Here is a 22,139-nt window from a genome sequence, read left to right as displayed (position 1 = left end):
AGAATGTTTTTGATTTTTTCATGTAAAGTTACGATTTTGGAAATAAATTGTTTTGACAGTAAAGAAATGATGGCCGATTTTAAAGTGAAAAGTATTCTGAAAACTATGTTTACATTGATCAAACCAGGACCAGGGAACTCGTTTAGGTGCCTAGTGTTCCAATGGCAGGTTTTTGTGTCTAATGAGGGGGGCAAAGTCCATACATATTACAGGGGGGGTTTCTGTGCACATCATCTTGGAGATGCATGTGCAACTAGGAGACAGAAATAAACAAAAAGCGGTGCTCTTTATGCTAGAAGGCAGCACTCTTTACAGCATAAAGCCACAATGACAAGGAGCTGTTGTGCAGTAAACTGTACCAACCACAGAAAAGGTAGCTGGAGAATGTTTAATATCCCGAGGGGATCACACCCCTTTGCCAAGTCCCAGTGGTCCCAAAAGCAGCAAAAGTCTGGTAGCACCCACTTCATTCCAAATGTGGTGTGTTTTTAAAGGGAGACTGGCTGTCCACACATCCGAACTGTAGTTTTAATACTGGTAGCATTTTCTGACACTGTCAGCTTCCTATTCGCCAGCTTTTTCCTCTCTGCATTAAATGGTGCCTGAGTGGGCATTTAGTGAATACCAAACTTAGTGAGGTGTTCATAGAGACCTGTTGAGTAGCCACTACTAACAGTCAACTAACTGTTACATGTCCCAGTTTCATGACGTCTGTGAGCATGAACAGCCAATGAGCTGCTCTGCTCGCCAGCCCACTCGCTCGCGGGAGCCCTCTGCTGTTTTGCAGTCATGGTTTTGATACAACGGGAGAAATAGGAAGAGGTCAGGCTTCTCATAAACCGGCTCTGTTGAAATTAGGATGGGAATGTGAGACTGGGCTTCGTAGCAGATGGTGGAACCTTCAAATAGTTCATGGAAGTTAGCAGCAAGGGTGGGTGGGGGGTTTCAAGGCCCAGACCCTGGCAGGTCTTGGCACGAGCAGCATGAACAGACATCATAGGACAGAATGTTCTGGAGGTAGGAGAAGCTGAAGGCCCCATCCTGTTCTCCCTGTACCGGCCTCAAGGCCGAAGCCCTCAGCCTCCCCCAGATAAGAACAGCTCAGCATGTCTTTAAGCAAAAACAAGAAACACACTCAGCTTTCAGGGATTATTGCAGCTATGCACTCTAACTCTTACACATGCTTTAACGGATCTAATAGCTTTGATTATAAAATGATTATCCAGAAGGCCAAATAATACGTTTCCATAGTAAACAATACCTAACATCAATATATTGAAGAATAATAGGCACATGATTTTTTTTTACATATTGACCATGCCAGAATACGTGAATGGCTGTTTCTGCATAGTTACTACAGAATGAGCAAGTCGTTTCAATGTTATGTTTCAATTCGGTAAAGTAATTTTTAGCTGGGTAGACTTTATGTATAAGTTTATATGAGACGTGTTTAACTTTATTAGTAATTAGGTTTCTATTAGGAATTTGACAGATCTTCCATTGAGTGTCCAGAAAGCAAAGACTGCAAGGAAGCAAGATGGCTTATCAGCCTGTCTGGCCACTTTAAGACAAGGCAATTAAATTGTAAGTCACAGTTATTTATTATATCAAACTACCATCAGGTGACAATTGATGATTGTGACAGCCCTAATCATGTATATGTATACAACCCCATTTCCAAAAAAGTTCTGTGACGCTGTGCAAAATGTAAATGAAAACAAAATGCAATGATGTGCAAACCATGTAAAGCCAAACGCTAAAACTGAAAAATTGTATTGTTTTTTGAAAATTATTTGCCCGTTTTTAATTTGATGCCAACAACATGTTCCAAAAAAGTTGTGACGGGCGCAACAAAAGGCTGGTAAAGTTGCGTAATGCTAAAAAAACATCTGGTGGTTGACTGACAACAGGTCAGTAACATGATTGGGTATAAAAGAGCATCTCAGAGAGGCGGAGTCTTTCAGAAGTAAAGATGAGAAGGGTTCACCACTCTGTGAAAGACTGTAGGATCAAATAGTGCAACAATTCAAGAATAACGTCTCTCAACATAAAAAAGCAAAGAACTTAGAGACCTAGAACAAAGGACAAAGAGCTTTTCATCATCTATGGTACATAATACCATTAAAAGATTCAGAGAATCTGGAGAAATCTCTGTATGCAAGGGACAAGGTCAAAAACCAGTATTTGCTGGCCGTAATCTATGGGCTCTCAGGCAGCACTGCATTAAAAACAGACATGATTCTGCAGTGGAAATCACTGCCTGGGCTCAGAAACACTTCTGAAAACCACTGTCTGTGAACACAGTTCATCACTGCATCCACAAATGCCAGTTAAAACTCCAAAACATAAAGAAGAAACCATATATAAACAGGATCCAGAAACACTGCCGCCTTCTCTGGGCCTGAGGTCATTTAAAATGGACTTGGGGGGAAAAGTGTCCTGTGGTCTGACAAACCACCATTTGAAATTCTTTTTGGAAAACATGGATGCTGTGTCCTCCGGGCTAAAGGCCACTCAGCTTGTTATCAGTACACGGTTTGAAAGTCAGTATTCATCATGGTATAGGGGTGCCCCCTTTTACCCTGTTCTTCAGTGGTTGGGACCCCCATGGACCCTCACAGAGCAGGTACTGTTTGGGTGGTGGATCATTCTCAGCACTGCAGTAACACTGATGTGGTGGTGGTGTGTTAGTATGTGTTGTGCTGGTCTGAGTGGATCAGACACAGCAGTGCTGCTGGAGTTTTTAAACACCTCAGTGTCACTGCTGGACTGAGAATAGTCCACCAACCAAAAATATTCAGCCAACAGCGTCCTGTGGGCAGCGACCTGTGACCACTGATGAAGGACTAGAGGATGACCAACACAAACTGTGCAGCAGCAGATGAGCTATCGTCTCTGACTTTACATCTACAAGGTGGACCGACAAGGTAGGAGTGTCTAATAGAGTGGACAGTGAGTGGACACAGTGTTTAAAAACTCCAGCAGTGTCTGCTGTGTCTGATCCACTTGTACCAGCACAACACACTCTAACACACCACCACCACGTCAGTGTTATTGCAGTGCTGAGAATGATCCACCACCCAAATAGTACCTGCTCTGTGAGGGTCCATGGGGGTCCTGACCACTGAAGAACAGTGTAAAAGGGGGCTAACAAAGTATGCAGAGAAACAGATGGACTACAGTCTGTAACTGTAGAACTACAAAGTGCACCTATATAGTAAGTGGAGCTGATAAAATGGACAATGAGTGTAGAAACAAGGAGGTGGTCATAATGTTGTGCCTGATCGGTGTGTATATATCCATATACATTATATATATATATATATATATATTTTTTTTTTTAAGACTCCACTCTAAATAAAGGTACTAAACTGTCACTGGGGCAGTACCCCTCTCATCACTGGGGTGGGACCCTCAAAGATGAAACGTTTCTCTTTGGCCCACCGCCTGTGTTTTATATTGATTTCAGAGGGTCAGTCTTCCTCTGGACTTCAGAGGGAGAATAACAACCATCTATATGTTCTACATATTAATAAGGAGGTAAATAACGTTATGTGTAGTGACATCAGCCTATGTATAAAGAACACGTGCCCCCACACTCAGTCGCCTACGGCAGCATCTCATGTTCAATTAAAGAATAAGTTGGATAATTTCTCTGCTGGAAAAGCCCAATGAGTGTTTCTGTTGGTTCCTGATGGTTTTGTAATGCAATTTGGGTTTGTTAATAGGTTGATATCGAAATGTAAAGGATCCTAGTGGTTTCACAGGTGACCAGTGGCTGATTCTAAAGGCATTTGAAGGTCTCCTAATGGGATCTAAAGATGTTCTGTAGGAAACTACTCTGCTCTCTATTGGAAACTATTAAACCAATTCCCATTAGAAAGCAAAACCACTATGTTTATGTCAAAATAACTTATGTCACGAATAAATCACGCTCGGAGTGTATGAAGTGTACAGTGTATAAAGTGTGTGTAAAGTGGATGAAGTGTGTATAAAGTGTACAAAGTGTATATGATGTGTATAAAGTGTGTATAAAGTGTGTATAAAATGTATAAAGTGTATAAAGTGTGTATAAAGTGTGTATAAAGTGTATGAAGTGTGTATAGTGTGTATGAATTGTATAAAGTGTATAAAATGTTTATGAATTGTATGAAGTGTGTATAAAGTGTGTATAAAATGTATAAAGTGTATAAAGTGTGTATAAAGTGTGTATAAAGTGTATGAAGTGTGTATAGTGTGTATGAATTGTATAAAGTGTGTATAAAGTGTATGAAGTGTGTATAAATTGTATGAATTGTATAAAGTGTGTATAAAGTGTGTATGAAGTGTATAAAGTGTGTATGAATTGTATAAAGTGTGTATAAAGTGTATGAAGTGTGTATAAAGTGTATAAAGTGTGTATAAAGTGTGTATGAATTGTATAAAGTGTGTATAAAGTGTATGAAGTGTGTATAAAGTATATAAAGTGTATATAAAGTGTGTATGAATTGTATAAAGTGTGTATAAAGTGTGTATGAAGTGTATAAAGTGTGTATGAAGTGTATAAAGTGTGTATAAGGTGTATAAAGTGTGTTTGGAGTGTATAAAGGTCTTAATTCATCCACCATCGAGCGAACTATACACAAGCTCTGCTCAGCTCTTCTGCTATCACTCTCAGCATTTCAGAAACAGGCAGAAGTAATCGAGCACGCTGCTTTCTCTGTGATTAACTAACAGTGTATTAGCGTACTGGGGAAATAAATCTATAAATAAATAAATAAATATTTAAATATATAAATAAATACATGCAGAATTACATAAATGCATACGTAAATAAAACATTTATTTATTTATTTACAGTATTATGTCTTAATTTATTTATTTTAGCTTTTAAGCTTCTCATTTATTTAATTATGAATTATTTTGGCATAAATCTGTAAACAAATAGAGAAATGTAGAATTACATAAATGCATGGCTAAACAGATCATGTATTTATTTATCTACAGTTTTATGTCAAAATTTAATTATTTACTTTTTGGCTACTCATTTATTTATTTATGTATTTATTTATTTAAGTACAAAATCTAGAAATAAGTAAATAAATGTAGAATTACACAAATGCATAGGTAAAGAAAACATTTATTTTTTCATGTCTTTTTTATGTCCCAGTTTCTATTATTTTTATTTTTTGACTTCCTACCTACCTATTTATTTATTTATTTTTTACATAAATCTAAAAATAAATAAATATATTTCTATGTACATTTCTACCTTTCTACATTTATTTATTTAATTATTTATTTTTCTGTCATAAATTTAGAAATATACATAAATAAATAAATGTAGAATTACATAAATGCATGGGTAAACAAAACGTATTTATTAACAGTTTTATGTCAAAATTGTAATTTTCGGCTACTCTTTGATTGATTGATTGATTGATTGGTCGGTTGATTGGTTGATTGAGGCGCGTTTCGTTTCTCGTGCCTCTCTATACGGTAGACTGAGAGAGTTCGAGCTGAACTGATTGTGTATTTAATAATGAACGTGTGCGCCGCAGCGCCCTCGTGTGGCCGGTTCGCTTTTACACAGCTGATTGTCGTCGCCATCTTCGGCGTCAAACGTAAACACAGGAGCTCTTCAGCCGAATAACTGGGAACACACACGTCTGAAAAACAAACAAACACGCAGGAAAAAGAGGACAGAAACTGACCTTTTTTAAGACCCTCTCAGCACACGTACGCTGAAGCTCTTTACAGGCTTCGTGAACGTTTTTCCGACTGACGGTCTCCAAAATGAGCCCTAAGTGCGCCTCATAAACAGCACAAACAGGTTAGCTAACGTTAACGTTAGCCGGCTGGCTAAGCTATTTCACAGTCGCTGGCGGAAAATGTCGTTCTTCCACAGCTGACAGCGACCAGACAGCCTGAATGGAGGCTTTATAGCTAGAAATTAAGATGTTAGGCAAAATATGACTCTTAGCTTAGGCTGGTTTAGCTGGTTTTGACGTGTTTGTGGTTTCCAGTTAGCTTCCATAGCAACTGTGTGTCTTGTAGGCAGGAGAGTGAAAATGTCTTGAGCTTTTATGTGAGATTGTATGTATTTATTATGGAAGAATAGCCATAAAAAAGTGGTAGGTGTTCTTTGCTGAGTAGCTTTAGTATCTTTTAAACGTCTTGTCATGTTTATCTTTGCTGTATTGTGAAGTGACAGGTTGCTATTGTCTGCCTTGCATCTTGTGATGTGTCTAAAAGGCAGTAGATGTTAACCTATATGTCTGCTTTCTGTTGCTTGTATACGTAAAATATTTAAGTATAGTCTCATCTGAAAGGTGTTGTATTGTCAGGCTGGCTTTACGTCTCGACGAGGCTGAAGTTGTTAGCCTGTTCACCAGCTTCTTGGTCGAATTTTCCGGTCCACCTTAAATGGTGCAGAATGTAACTGCTGCACTATTTAAGGTGGACTGGAGAAATTCGAACCAGAAGCTGATTTCAGCTTCGTTAAGGCTCGGTAGCCTGGCAGTGCTTGGTTGTGTGATGCTGTCTCTTAAACCTTTTGCTTTCAGCTGACAGATAACAAGTATGTTGGTGCTAAAGGGGAATTACACCGACTTTCCAAAATTTCTGCATATTTCAGCCGTTGTTGGGAACCAGGGGTCACAATGTCTTCAGTGCAAATACAGTCATTTTATTTACCGTCCAAAACTACCAGTGAACCTACATGAGTTTTTATATAGTATGTTGATGATGGTAAAATAGTTCTAAAGTTGGACTAAATAGTTGGACTATTTTGCCTTACAATATACTGCATCTGCTTCTCCGCCATGAATGGATTATAAAAAGTACTGTTGTAAAACAGTGTCAGTGTGTTCAGAACCATTTCATGTAATAACTTTTTATAAGGGAGCTTTTAGAGGTGGACGTCTGGTTCCTATCACCACCACTGTGAGCAATTCTGACTCAATAGTCTCTCTAGAATGGGATGTTTAACATCAAACCACTCTCAATGACTTTATTCATAGCTTAAAAATTTAATTATGCAGAAATTTTGAAAAAGCGGTGATATTCCCCTTTAGCACATGAGTTTAGAACAAGCTAGCTGATGGGTGATCCCTTCTGGAGTGAAAATGAGTAAGGTGTGGAAAGAGTGATAGACTTGTCTACATACATTAAACTAAAACTTTTGGTTTAGGTTATTTTGGCCTAAAGGGGAATTCCACCACTTTTTCCAAACTTCTGCCTAATTAAATGGTTAAGATGTTAACTCATTCAGAGCAGTCTAATCTGAAATGCTCTGTTCTAGAGAACAGTTGACAGTGGTGGTGATAGGAACCAGATCTATGAAGAGTTTAATAGCTGCCTGATATGTGAGATCCTGTCTTATGACTGTTTTGAGATAAAGTTTCGGCCTTAAATAGTAAATAGACGACAGACCCTGGTTCCTGTCACCCCCACTGTAAGGAAATTCAGGCCTGTAAATTGCTCTGCGATGAGTTCCCCTGTCAGACTCGCTGATGTCACCCAGCAAATTTAAAGTCTGTAATGTGTTTTAGTAAAGCAGAGGATAATACATTTAAGATACACACTTAAAAATGAGGTTCTTTAGTTAAGAAAACGGTTCTATATAGAATCATGAACGCTCAAAGAACCCTTTGCACGATTAAAGGCATGAAAGTGTTCTTCGGATTGATGGAGAATGTGTTGTATATGGTTCTATGTAGAGCCCTTTTGAAAAGGGTTCTATATAGCAATAAAAAGGGTTCTTCGATTGTTGTGACGCCAAGATTGTACACAAAAGGAGAACCCTTTTGGTATGTATGTATGTATGTGTGTGTGTATATATATATATATATATATATGTGTATATATATATATATATATATATATGTGTATATATATGTATATATATATATATGTGTATATATATGTATATATATATATATGTATATATGTATAACAATAATAGGTGCACAGCAGCAGCTTTGAAAGTGGACAGTAGAATCATGAAAATAAGACTAAGGTGTGTTTGTCGCTGTTAGAGTGCAGAGGCAGTATCTCTGTACACCTGTGTAGTGTTTTTATATAGACCTTTATCAGTATGACAGTACATAGACGTAGAGTTGCGTCTGCTCGATCAGTAGGTCATTTTTCGGATCGCCTGGCGCTGTTCGTGACCTGACGAAGGCGTGTTTTTGCTCAGGGATGGGAGCGCTCGGGGGATCTGCGTGTGCAGACTGAGGCAGAGCCGGAGCCGGAGCGGTGGCTTCAGGGGGAAATGGACCAGGACTATGAGAGACGCCTCCTCAGGCAGATCAATCACCAGAACGTGCCCGAGGGCCAGCTGACCAAGGTGGGTAAATGGTATAAATACGATCATCCAGCTTGTATTGTTAGTAGTGAGCCGGTGTGAGAAATAACCTGCAGTAGATGGTCAACAGGTTAACCTGTTCATACAGAATGCCACAGTTTATGTATAAATTACTGTTTAACTTTACATTGATATGAATAAATAGTAGGGCTATTAAACCTTTAACCAATCTAGATTAATCACACTTTTTGTGTAGTTTATCACATTTGTCTTATTTTCTCTAATTTGACCCTAAAGAAATTTAAATTGTTGCTTCGTCAGAGTGTATTTATTACTTATTCAATAATTCAATAATATTAATTTAATTGTTAATGCAGTGTTCATAGACAGTATATTGAGTGCTTCCTCAATACTATTGCACTATTGCACTTCACTTTGATATTTATTCTATCACTGCTATGGACAATATAACCAAGTCACTTAAAAAAATTTATATATATATATATATATATATATATATATATATATATATATATATATATATATATATATATATACACACACATACACACTGCCCTGTGATGGACTGATGGACTGGTGACCAATGCCTTCCGCCCGATGACATCTGGGATAGCCTCCAGCAACCATATATATATATATATATATATATATATATATATATATATATTCTCTCTTTTAAGATTATTCTTTATTCAATATATTTGTACATAGTAGTAATAGTATATCCTGTCTCTGTATATTTTGTGTATATTTATTCTATTTCTTTTTCTTTTTGCTTTGTTTTTTGCTGTATTTTGACTGTATTGTTTTTAGTATGTACATAATGCTGCCCTGCTGTAGTGATTAGCTGAGCTTCATCACAAGCATTTTAATGCATGAATGTCCTGACATGTCGTTCAAATGACTAATAAACTTGAAACAATATGACAATGTTTTATCGTTATCGTGATAAACTATATCACAACACGCCTGTGCCCATTATTGATATTGTCGGTACTTAAAGAACACTGACTAACTACATGTTCCATCATAAAGTGAGCATAATTAGGCCTGTTTATTATATATTTATAATTGTAAATTGTCTGTTCTAACTTAAATCTCAGAAAGACAAAATATCGTGATGTACGTCATGCATTGTGGAAATGATTTGAAGTATTGTGATGCTTCATTTTGGCCGTATCACCCATAAAACTCACATGAACTAGGAAAAAGAGTTTAAAAAGGTGATGTTAATAATTTACTGTGTTAATATGTAATTAACACATTACCTTTTACACCACTAAACAAAAAAGAACACAGAAGGATTAACAGTCATTCATTGCAGCCTGGTGTATAAGATCGCTTGGTTGATATCGTGATTTATCTTTGTGTTTGAGGCCTGTGTGATGAGCTATAGAACAATAACTCAACATAAGAACTTGCACTGTACAAATATGTGAAACATTTCCATCAGCTTTGTCTGGATCTGGCCATTTCTCGTATTGTGAGACGCAGTCGCAGCTGGTTGTGCGGTTCTCTGACACACTCGGTCAAAACAAATGTTTAAAAAAGACAAAAGAAAGCACAGTTTAGATATACTCCAGTAACCATCGCCCAAAACTAGTGAGATGACCGCTGTGCTGTCCGTGATCCTGATGGCCAGCTCCTTTACGGTTGTTGTTTTTTTCCCACTCCAGTCAGGATACGCCACATGCAGTCCAGTCAGCGTTAAATCGGGGGACCGGTTCATACCCACTCGCGCGGGGAGCAACTGGAGCATCAACTTCCACTACGCCAACGTAAGTCACTTTATCTGTGACCGATGCTTATTTCTCCCAAAAATGCCTTTCTTATTTATTTGTTTGTTTATTTCTTGATTGTGTAGGAGAACTGCTGGTCGCCCAACCAGAATCAAAGGTCAAAGGATGCGAGTGCGGACAGTGGAAAGGGTAACGTTTATGTTTTAGGGAGTCATCTGTGGTTCAAGCGATAGCCTGGTTTAAAAATCAAATATACACTATTTCCGTCTTAGTCAATCAGTCAAGACATGTTTGATGTCTATATTTTTGAGGCCAGTGCAGCTAACAAGTAATGGAAGCTTATCTGCACCAATTAGAATGCTGCTAACTACATAGCTAAGTCATCACATAGTGATGGAGTTGGCAAATAATCTGTAAATGATGTGTTTATGTGATTTCTGACACTGTATGACATGTTATTATCTACACCGGTGTAAACAGACGCAGTGGCCTACGCCGCTCTGCTGCGGAACGAGCTGCTGGGGGCGGGAATCGAGACGGTTCCTGATCCTCACACAGACGACCGGCGACAGGCCGTCCTCAACCAGGACACACACAGCCTCTTCAGGGTGAGCATCACTCACAGGCACATACTGCTACTGTGGGTGGGTGATATAAATTCAATTATTTAACAGTATTCTTCAGTATCCAGGCAACGTCTTCCAAACTAGAATTGCTCAGGTTTAATTCAGTTAAGTTCAGTTAATCTCCTGAGCGGGACCGTTTGTGTTTTTTGGGCTTGAATTTGAATTCAGAACCATTATCCAACTGTGTTTGCACACAGAGGAATTAGACCTCCGCATTTAACCCATCCGTGCAGTGAAACACCCACATACATGCACACTAGTGAACACACACACTAGGGGGCAGTGAGCACACTTGCCTGGAGCGGTGGGCAGCCCTATCCACGGCGCCCGGGGCGGGGGGTTATGCGTTTTAAAGTTCTGAGTTTGAGTTTGGGCACTTGAAGCAGGACAACACATCCCCGCTTGATTTTAGCTGCAGAGAACACAAAGAAACGTTTCTTTGAAAGCCTCAGAACTTTAGAAATAGATAGAATATATGTATATAGTATCTACAAATATATAATAGTCATTTATAACAGGTTAATCTGTATGTATATAATAACCCATATGTGTATAAATTGCTGTTTTAAATTACATGGTTATGAATAAAAAATAGGGCTGTCGGACTTAATGAATCGTGATAATCGCATTTGTCTTATTTTCTCAAATTTGATCCATTTAAAAGCGGTGCATATTGTTATAGCTGTATCAATGGATACATTAAGCTTCATCAAAATGTGTTTATAACTTTCAACAATTCAGTAACGTTATTTTGATAATTAACACAGCGTTTACATAAACTGAATATGAAAAGTTTGAGGTAGGACCACACATATCAGCTTGATTTCAGCCACAGAGAACACAAGGAAACCTTTCTTTGAATGCCTGCACTCCTTTTCCACGCAATGAGCGTTTTACTGACAGGTTGATTTGCGCTGGATTAATATAACCTGATCTTATTTCTAGGGCTCGTTTGATAGCAGGGCAAAGAATCTTTACTGAAGCAGGAGCTGCAGTCGGTAAAAATGACTCACATTTGGGCAGAACTAAAACGGCTGACTAAAAAGTGCTGGTGTACTTCTCAACCTCAACTCAGACACTTTGTTCTTCTTTCACGAGATATTCTGTGTCTGTTCAGTGAGTAAAGCCTTGTATGACTCGTTTTAACTCACTCTTTAATTAATGCCCAGTTCAAAAGCACAAGAGGTGTACTGTCTGGTTCCCTCATCCAGGCTTAGAGCATTTGGGCAGTGAAAAATAGTAATGTGGCTGACCGTATATGACAGACCAGCCATTTATCATGATCATTTTAAGCATCATTACCATCTTTAAGTGAGTTATACTCATATAGAAGGCTGGCTTAGAGTTGTTTATCGCATGAGCCGTACTGTTGGTGAAGGTAAAGATGACTGACTGTTTCATTTCTGTGTCTTTCAGTACACAATCCACACAAAGCGAGTGCCTTTCGACAGCGGCAATGAAATCTCCCCTTACTCCCTCTCGCCTCTCAGCAACAAAAGGTACAGTCACACTCTGCACTGAGTGGGTCCAATTCCAGTTTATCAGTTGCTCCTTAATGAATTTAAATTTCTTTTTAAATGTAGGAGTTTTTCTTCTTACACATTGTTCATTCAGCATTGATGATTGTTGTTACTGTGTGTGTGTGTCAATCTGTCTGCAGTCACAAGCTGTTGCGCTCGCCGCGAAAGCCAGCACGAAAAATCTCCAAAATTCCCTTCAAGGTCCTGGACGCTCCAGAGCTGCAGGACGACTTCTACCTTAACCTGGTACGCTGCGTTAAGCCCCGTTAATGCTGCATTTACAGTATGAGGGTAGGCCGCAGACAGCAAAGTGGATATTCCGTTGTTTTCAGTGGAGCAATGCTGGAAATTTCAGCCAACAGTAGAGCACCAGAATGTTCCGTCAACAGTTGAATTTTTGCTGTCGACTGTGTCAGTGAAATTATTTTTTGGGAGGTTTTTTTGGGAGCCATGGACGCCTCATTGTATCCAGTATTATACAACAACGTACAGTGTATGCAGTGTTTTTTCCAACTGCACCATGCACAGGCAGCATAACGCTTGAATATGGATTCATATGAAGTCATATGCAAACATTTGAGTGCCCCTGGTCGGATGACACGTTTTATTGATTTTTTTAGTGAAAGTAAGTGAGCACGTCGTCTACAGGGAACACACTTCTGCACATTTTAATGCACAATCACTTTTGATAAAAAAAAAAATACAGAAAATATGGCCTGTGCTACATTTTATATTTAATGGGTTTTTTACTGTATGTTAAACTCAGCAAATAAATAGAAATTGCTTCCTAAATTTTCAGAAAGGTGTCATATTTTAGTACTCCTAGAGCAGTGGCCACCAACCCTGGTCCTGGAAATCTACCTTCCTGGAGAGTCTAGTTCCAAACATAATCTGCCCCACCTGCTCCAGCTCATTGACTGCTTCAGAAGTCCTGGATTGGCTGATTCAGATGCATTAACAGAGTACGAGGCATGTTAGCTGTAGGTTGGAACAAAACTCTGCTGGAAAGCAGATCTCCTGGAGGAGGGCTGGTGACCACTGCTGTAGAGAACGTGTAAACTTATTTTTGCTTAGAAAAACAACAAGACCTGTCACTTGACCAGGGGTATTCAACCTTTTGCAGTATACAACTGACTTCATTAGGACTGTATGACAGAATGCTGGTATTGCAGTGATATTATTACAAATTTCTGTTGTTATGCGCCTTGCAAAGTGTTAAAAATGTGGCCTGCATTATTTTAAACAAATAACAAATATCTTGATTCGTCAGTGAACCCACAGTAGGCCTGAGCTGATTGACAGTATTACTCTATGTTGATTGTGATTGCCATTCACGTTGGATGATTTAAACGTCAGAAAATGCACCTTTCCAACAACTAATAATAATCATTTGTAATAATAACAGTAGCCTAGAGGTGGACGAATCACTGGTCAGGACACAAATCATCGGTCACAGGGTGTGATCGGATAATAATATATTAGTATAATATAGTATAATCTCACAAGCCTAACCCACATCTAACTGGTGAAAGTACTCACAGCACATGGCAAAAAGAATCTGATTGGTTAGAGCGCTCATTTGCATATCGCAGCCTTCTGTGATCTCAGTATTGCAAAGGCCCACATAACAGTAGCGATTCACAGCCGATACATCGTGCAGCCCTAGGTGCTGTATTAAATATATGTTAATATAATGCTTATTTTAATCTATTGTAATTCTCAATAATAACTCATAAATGAGATTTTAAATTAGCACAGCATTGTTGTATCCATATCTAAAATAATATGACTGGAGAATGTGCATGGAAATTGTTGCAGGCTATAACAGCAGTATTGCAGGTAGCTCAGGCAGCTTCAGCCTCTGCAGTGTTCGTGTCCAGGCCCTTTGTACATTTTGAATGATGCAACCTGTTAGCAATGGCTTAATCCCTGCTCTTCTTTCTCTTTCTGTACGCATAGTCTGAGCATGTTTGGCTACGTGGAATGTTGAGTAGATTGACAGTAAGACAGGTTTGTTCATGCTTGTGTAACACACCATGTATAATGGAGCTCCAGGCGGACAGAATTTGATTCCACTAAAACTGAAGAATTAACATTCACAAATGTTTTCTGATGTGCGCAGGTGGACTGGTCTGCCGGAAACCTCCTGAGTGTTGGTCTGGGGGCCTGTGTTTACCTGTGGAGCGCCTGTACCAGCCAGGTGTGTGTGTGAGGCAGAACAAATTTGCATTAACTGAAATTCAAAGGGAAATTTCACCATTTTTTAAAAAAATATGCTTAATTTAGTGGTTGAGATATAAACAAAGTCATTCAGAGTGGTTTGGTGTGAAAACCGTTCACAGTGGTGGTGATGGGAAACAGACATTTGAAGCATTTCACGCCGCTAAAAGCTGCCTCACCGAAACAAACACACTGCTTGATGCCTAAGAAGTTTTACGATAGTTGTGAGCTATTTTTAAGTCATTTCATGGGGTGCATACAAAATAAATTGTATGGCAAAATAGTCCCCAGAGAAAACAGATAATTTTTTCTGATTTAACACAATTTTCCCATCGTAAACGTTAAATATAAAGACGTGCAGCTTCACTGGTTGTTTAGAATCTTAGATAAAATGAATTTTAAACATAATAAAATATATATCATGTCCCTGGTTCCTCTGCTACCACTGTAAAGAAATCCATGTCTGTGAGTTTCTCTATAAGTAACCATTTCACAGCAAACCCCCTTCAATAACTTACGTCTCAGCGATTGAATTATGCAAAACATTTGTTAAATCCTGTGTAAAACGCTGGATAATGCACTTGGAGCAACAAGGCTAACGGTGCTGCGTCACCTTCTAGTTCATAGCACTGGAGTTGTTCAGTAGGACTGGGCAATATGACAATAATGTATCATTATTGTGATCAAAATGTCACAATACAATACGGTATCGTTTTCTAAACATATTGTGAATATCGTCAGTACTTGTAGACACTGTCTAACGGCATGTTTCATTATACAGAGAGCAAAATTAGTCCTGTTTAACTAGATTTAGTGCCAGATATTGCATAAAAATCATTGTGTTCACAGATTTTGATAGTACTTTTTTAAATTTAGCACTTCTGGTTCTTTTTTCTCAGTCCCAACTGATCAGATGTCTATATCGTGACGTATCATGTATCGTAAAGATTTCTTGAAGTATCACGACGTTATATTTTTGACCACCTCTGTTTGTTCAGTAATTTCAAAGAGACTCACTTATGTGTTTTCTGACACTGTACAACACACTGTTATCTATAAACATGGATGAGTATAGCGGAAAAATGCTAAAAAGCTAAAAATAGTTTTAGCAGATATTTTGTTCATACTTTTATAGATATCAGTGTCAGAAACCACACAAGCAAGTCTATTTGAGATGACTATACAAGTCAACACGGCTTAAGACTCGTGTGTGATGAAGTTAACTGGTGGGCTATAAGCTTTTATTATTTCATATTTTTGTAGCTCCAGTGCAAAACTAAAGAACCATGGACTACACTTAGGGTAAATAAAACCTGTGTAAATTCTGAACTACCACTTCAACGTTTTGTGTTTTTTACTCCTCAAACTCTCCACAGGTGACGAGGTTATGCGATTTGTCAGTGGATGGAGACTCTGTGACGTCAGTCTGCTGGAACGAGCGGGTCAGCCCAGCCTGAGTTTCTTTACCTAAAGCTTCTATATGCGTTTGTTTGCCAAATGCTGCATGAAATGATGTATCAGGGCAGTTCTAACTGTTCTTTTCTCCACAGGGAAGCTTGGTTGCTGTAGGAACCCATAAAGGCTTCGTGCAGATTTGGGACGCAGCCGGAGGGAGGAAGTTAACCAGCTTGGAAGGGCACTCGGCCCGTGTTGGTACGTAACATACACGACTGCTTCTACTCTGCTTCTCTACTCTTACACCAACATACTGAAGACCACCTTGAATAGCTGGAGTGGGTGGGTTAGATTTGATTTGGAACCAAACCCAAGAGGAAAGTAGCTATTTTAACATTTTGTAAACAGTGTCAGTCAGTGTCTGGCATCACAGGGACCCTTCGAATACTGAATGAACCCAGAAATGGGATCTTGTCAAGTGAAATGATCTTAAATCAAGTCAATATCTCTGATATTTCCCTTATTAAAAGATGCACGTATTATAAGATTATCTAGCTTATTTCTAGACATTTTTTACTTGCTTTACGTAATTTTATTAAGTGAAATGATCTCACTGTACTGGCAGATAATTTAGCTGGTTTCAAGCACATTTCTTAAAACAAGCAAAATTATATGCCATTATAGTGAGATAATTTTACTCAATAGAATTACTTAAAACAAGTAGTCTGGAATTATGGTAAATAATCATAAATTAAGCTTGCAACAATCTCAACAGGAGAATTAGATATGAGATTTATTAACTATATTTAAGATAATTTTACTTGACAAGATGCCATTTTTTTGCAGTGAAGGTTTTGGCTAATGCAGCTTAGAGGTCTGCACAAGCGTGATATTGAAGCCTGATCCTGACCTATACCCACGAGACCCGTCCTGACCACACATGTGTACCTGACCCAGACCCGCTTGCATGCACTAACGGAGATAAATATCACAGACACTTTTTTACAGTGATTTGCTTTGTTACTAAGTGCTTGAGTTGATGGACAGAAAATGTTTTGATGGGATGACCTGATATTTTACACATCTGTAATACACTAAGAGTATTTATACCAGAGTTAGTTCTGGCCATGCAAGCTGATTGGTTGAGAAGCGTTCTAACTGAGAAACTGATCCACACTTTTATTTCTAGCAGGATTGATCACTGTAATGGTCGCCTAACTGGACTCCCAAAAAGACAGTCAAACAGCTTCAGCTGATTCAGAACGCAGCTGCCAGAGTTTCACTAGAATTCAATAAAAGAAGGGAACACATCACCCCCCATTCTTAAATCCTTACACTGGCTACCAGTTACAGAATAGACTGTAAGATACTATTACTGGTCTATAAGTTGCTCAGTGGTGCAGGACCAGCATATTGATTTCATATGTTGCAGAGATATGAGCCGAGCAGAACTCTCAGATCATTAGGAACTGGTCAGTTAGTCCTGCTGAAGCTACTATGCTGCTCTTAAATGGACCCAGTTGACAGAGAGTATTAGAAGAGCCAGACACTGGACACTTTTAAATCCGGGCTTAAAACGTTCCTGTTTGAGCAGCTTTCAGCTCAGTTTAAACACTGTTAGCGTTTCTAGCCCCTTTTCCTCTGTAACGGAACTTTTTAAAATCCTAATGTAACTTTTAGTTTTTTATTTGATTATTGTTATAACTTTCCTAGTTTAATTTCTAATTTAATTGAATGATTTTCTCTTTTAAATTTGTTGTAATCATGTTTTAATTGTTTTTGTGTTTTTCTATTTGCATTTACTTACCTTTTTTTAAACCATCTCTGACTGATTTTTCTCATTTGTAAAGCACTTTGAATGACAGCAGTGCTTGAAAGGTGCTATATAAATAAACTTGCCTTGCCTAATAAGTCTACATTCTCACCCACATTTTGCCCAAAATGTCTTACTGTATCCAGCTGTTCTCGTTACGAGATCCCACGAGACTTTCCACACACCGAAAATACATATTATTTAAAATTAACACACTCTAAATTGTACTTTTTTGACAAAAGCTGAGTGCGGTATAGTGTATCATTAGGTTGAACAGCATTTTTGCCAGCGTTTTCTAAAGCTTGTCCAACCTCACAACAGCAGCAGCATTTGTGGGTGGACCATTGACAGGTCAGTGAGCTGACTAGTTGGATCATGTGTGATGGGATGTGGGATGTGCAGGCAAGCAGCACTCCAGACCAGGAGCCAGTGGACTATGGTTTATCATGATGGTCAGGCCCACACAGGCATCATGGGGAGCGTCTGTCAGGTACTTTGTCATTCCGTCTGTTCTCAGGGGCGCTGGCGTGGAACGGCGAGCAGCTGTCCTCAGGCAGTCGGGACAGGGTGATCCTGCAGCGGGATGTGCGCACCCCTCCGCCCGTGGAGAGGAAGCTGCAGGGCCACAGGCAGGAAGTGTGCGGGCTAAAGTGGTCTCCGGACCACCAGCACCTCGCCTCCGGAGGAAACGACAACAAAGTGAGTCGGCTGCGCGTTTCAGTAATAATCATGATGAATTTTCACAAATCGGTGCTCGAATTCTTTCACAGTTCATCTTGAAGTCACCTTTGTTTTGGATGCCTGACGCAGTGTCACTGAAACCTTTCATGAAGTTGCTGTTTTTGGAGCAATAGATCACAGATTACCTTCAAATCTAGTCGATTAACCAAGACATGAGGTTTATCTGAGGTTTGGTTCTTTACTTTCTCACTGGAGCTATAAGACTAATATAGTTAAAAGGTAATAGGAGCGTATATCCCACCAGTATATTCAACACACTCTTGCCTTAAACTGTCGAGTTGTTATGTAATCTCAAATACAAACTACAAAATGCTGTTGTCTACAAAAATGGATCAAAGTACCAATTAAGATGTCTAACCCTGCGTTCACACCAGCAGCGACTTTTCGTCTCGTTACTCAAATCGCTGATTGCTCATCTCCTGTGGGCGTTTCTGAACTCCAACTTGACCGTTGGTTGCCATGGTTTCACTGACGCCAAGCACAAATCAGATGCGTTCCTGCTAAAATTAAAAATCCTGGTGAGAAATCGCTTGTGGCTTATTTTTATTGAAACCCCGTGTCTGTGCAGTCAGTCTGTGAGGAAACCGCTGTTTGGTCTTTGTGATTACTGTCTATTTGCGGCAAAAGCACCAGCTTCAATTATTCAGTCTCTAGTAGGAACAATTATTTGGGTACCAAAAACTGAGCGTATTGTTTCACAGTGGTGGAGATAAAGTGCAGCTACACTGCTCAAAGCCCAGTTCATATTGATAATCGCCAAATCACTTCGCTCCTTATTTGCATAAAGTTAAACTCTGCTCAACTTTGTCGCATCGCCGACTCCTCCCACTTTGGGTTGCCAACATTCGCTCTGCCTGCTGTCGCAGGAAATCGCCAGCTCTCCTTGAAAATAAATGGCCGCCGCTTTGTCGCGTTGCTGCCAGCGTGAGCGCAGTATAAGATTCTTTGCTTTGGCTGTAAGGACAGAGTTGTGTAAATTTTCCTTTTCTCTGAACTACTCCTTTGCACTTGTTTCCATGGGTACTGTTATTTCTCTGAAGATTCCGACCAGCTGTTGTTCAGTGTAGTGCATGTTCTTTGAGAGCAGTAGTAACTGTGTTTGGTGCTCTGCTGTGCTGTAGCTGCTGGTGTGGAACAGCTCCAGCCTGCAGCCCGTGCAGCAGTACAGCGAGCACCTGGCGGCGGTGAAGGCCATCGCCTGGTCGCCTCACCAGCACGGCCTGCTGGCGTCCGGCGGAGGGACGGCCGACCGCTGTCTGCGCTTCTGGAACACTCTCACAGGACAGGCCCTGCAGAGCACGGACACGGGCTCACAGGTCTGCAACCTGGCCTGGTCCAAACACGCCAACGAACTGGTGAGGAAAAACCTCCTCGTCATACACACAAACTGGGGCAGCATTCGGAACGAACACAGAATGCACTGTGAATATGAATACAGATATAAACCTTATACCTATTTATTTATGTATTTACTTATTTATTTTTACTGATGATACAGGCATCGTTCTAAACTGTATTCTGAATTTGTTCAAAATAACTGGTGGTGGTTGTATTTTCATTTAAATCCATAGATAACATTTTTAAAAAATAGGCTTCTGACATTTTGAGCCCTGCACAGATTCAAAGTCTCATCTGCTGTTGATTATGTCAGAATAAATTCAGCAGTTTCTACGGATGATTGAGTGACAGAGTTCATCTGAATGCATTAATGTGTATGTTGAGGTAAAATACAGTGTTTCGCACTCTCAGGTCAGCACACACGGCTACTCACAGAACCAGATCCTGGTGTGGAAATACCCCTCGCTCACACAGGTGGCCAAGCTGACTGGACACTCCTACCGCGTGCTCTATCTGGTGAGAAGATTTACTGACTGTGACTTTAATTACCTAGTGATATTTTATGTTACCTCAATTTGTGGACTGTTCTGTTCAGTTTGGTGAAGAGAGACTTTGGTGATTATGTGGCTTCAGCAGTAACTCTGTAACTGATGATGATGGTCCACAGATGGTGTTGCTTCACTTGCCTAAGAGGAAACATGTTTTGTTGTTGACCCAAAATTGGTTAACAGATCTTGCAAACAGATCCTGAGTCGTCAGCTTCCACTAGTTTGGAGAGTCTGTTGTCATGTTGTACAGGAGTCAAATATAAGGCAGTGTTTTTGTGTGTTTGTCCTCCAGGCTGTGTCCCCAGACGGCGAGGCCATAGTGACGGGAGCAGGAGACGAAACGCTGAGGTTCTGGAACGTCTTCAGCAAAACGCGCTGCACCAAGGTTCAGTAAACACAGCCAACACACCCAAACTGAACACAGCTGTTCAAAAGAAGGAGTATTTAGAGATCTCATACAATGGTTCAGGTTCTTTGAGAATACCAAGGAGATACTGATCATACATAATAATTATAATAAAATATTTATTTATTGTTAAATAAACTGATGAGATTTTATGAAGATGTGATATTTTTCAAATAAAAGGCTTTTTTTCTTGATATTGACTTTACTTCAACATTACTCTGGATAATTTTATCAGAACTTCATTGATGAAATTTTTTTAAGAACTTCATTCTGGATATTAGTTTTATCAGAACTTCATTCTGGATATTAGTTTTATCAGAACTTCATTCTGGATATTAGTTTTATTAGAGCTTCATTCTTGATATTAATTTTATCAGAACTTCGTTTTGGATATTAATGTTATCAGAACATCATTCACAATATTTTTAAAAAGTTTATTCAGGATATTCATTTTATTAGAACTTCATGCTGCATATTTATTTTATTAGAACTTAGACATAAAACATTTTTGATGTTCTACAGCTCTGTTTATCATTCTAGACACATCTAAAAAATTTTTAAAGAGCTTCTTAGTATTAAAGCTGTGAGGCTGTATGACGAATAACAGCATCACATTAGAATCGTTTTGTCCATGTTTAGTTTTATATTACTGAAAACATTGATTCCACTGTTGGTTCCAATAAATGACCCAGTGTTTGCATTTAAACTGAAGACAGACCTCGTCGGTTTATCGTTGCTTCTCCTCATTAATTGTCGTTTGTTCCTCAGGAATCCAAGTCAGTGTTGAACCTGTTCACAAGGATACGGTAATGAAAGTGGACAGTGGAGGCCAGGGCTGTGTCCGTTCAGCACATCACACAACACGTCCAGACCTTCTACAGAGAGAGATTTCAACATTTCTTTTCTGTTTCTCTATTTTTTTCTACTGAGGATGATTTTGTCTCCCCACACCTCCTAAAGCAGCGTCCTCCCCTCATTAAACACCCCCCACCAGTGAGCCCCTGTTTTTATGTCTGTGTCTTCTGTCTCTATTACTGTACGATGTGGACGACCAAACGGACGCGGTGTCCTGTAAGATAAGCTGAGAGAAACGGTCTGAACTACATGCCTGTTGTGATGGTCTACACTCACGAGGCTGTTGCACAACAACCCGTTCTGATATTTTCAGTATTTTATATGTGCATATGAAAATAAGATCATGTTATCTGACAGATAACCGTATAAAATAAACACACTACTGCAGTAACGCTGTCAGTAGTTTATGAGAATCGTTTATTGAATGACTGTGTTGGTTTGTCCTGTTTCTTTTGTGTGTTTTATAACAGTCATTACTGACACGAACCTGGAGGACTAACAGTGAAATATTACTGAATTTAATCTCTGTATATTATATTAATCAGCACCAGTCAAAAGTTTGGACACAACTGATTGTATTTTGTTTATTTAAACAAACAAACAAACAAACAAAAAACGTTTGTGTCTAAG

General features: G+C 39.2%; 1 protein-coding gene across 1 annotated transcript; it reads left to right on the top strand.

The window, feature by feature from the left end:
* The first annotated feature begins 5,558 nt into the window (after window positions 1–5,558).
* On the top strand, window positions 5,559–21,934 carry fzr1b (fizzy/cell division cycle 20 related 1b). The gene is made up of 15 exons (XM_036596747.1): window positions 5,559–5,812; window positions 8,180–8,329; window positions 9,985–10,086; window positions 10,173–10,236; window positions 10,528–10,655; window positions 12,090–12,172; window positions 12,334–12,439; window positions 14,316–14,393; window positions 15,790–15,855; window positions 15,964–16,066; window positions 18,139–18,320; window positions 19,484–19,717; window positions 20,112–20,216; window positions 20,541–20,633; window positions 21,423–21,934. The coding sequence occupies exons 2-15, from the start codon at window positions 8,255–8,257 to the stop codon at window positions 21,462–21,464; spliced, it is 1,461 nt and encodes a 486-aa protein (XP_036452640.1). The 5' UTR covers window positions 5,559–5,812; window positions 8,180–8,254; the 3' UTR covers window positions 21,465–21,934.
* Window positions 21,935–22,139: the final 205 nt, after the last annotated feature.

This window comes from Colossoma macropomum, unplaced genomic scaffold, assembly GCF_904425465.1.
Source record: "Colossoma macropomum unplaced genomic scaffold, Colossoma_macropomum, whole genome shotgun sequence".
Lineage (NCBI taxonomy): Eukaryota > Metazoa > Chordata > Actinopteri > Characiformes > Serrasalmidae > Colossoma > Colossoma macropomum.
This window is presented reverse-complemented; position numbering and strand designations above follow the sequence as displayed.

Coding starts and splice junctions, on each gene's coding strand:
- fzr1b (XM_036596747.1), top strand. CDS start 8,255: ATGGACCAGGACTATGAGAGACGCCTCCTCAGGCAGATCAATCACCAG. Junction 16,067..18,138: donor AGGGCACTCGGCCCGTGTTG/GTACGTAACATA, acceptor GTCTGTTCTCAG/GGGCGCTGGCGTGGAACGGC. Junction 20,217..20,540: donor CCTACCGCGTGCTCTATCTG/GTGAGAAGATTT, acceptor TTTGTCCTCCAG/GCTGTGTCCCCAGACGGCGA.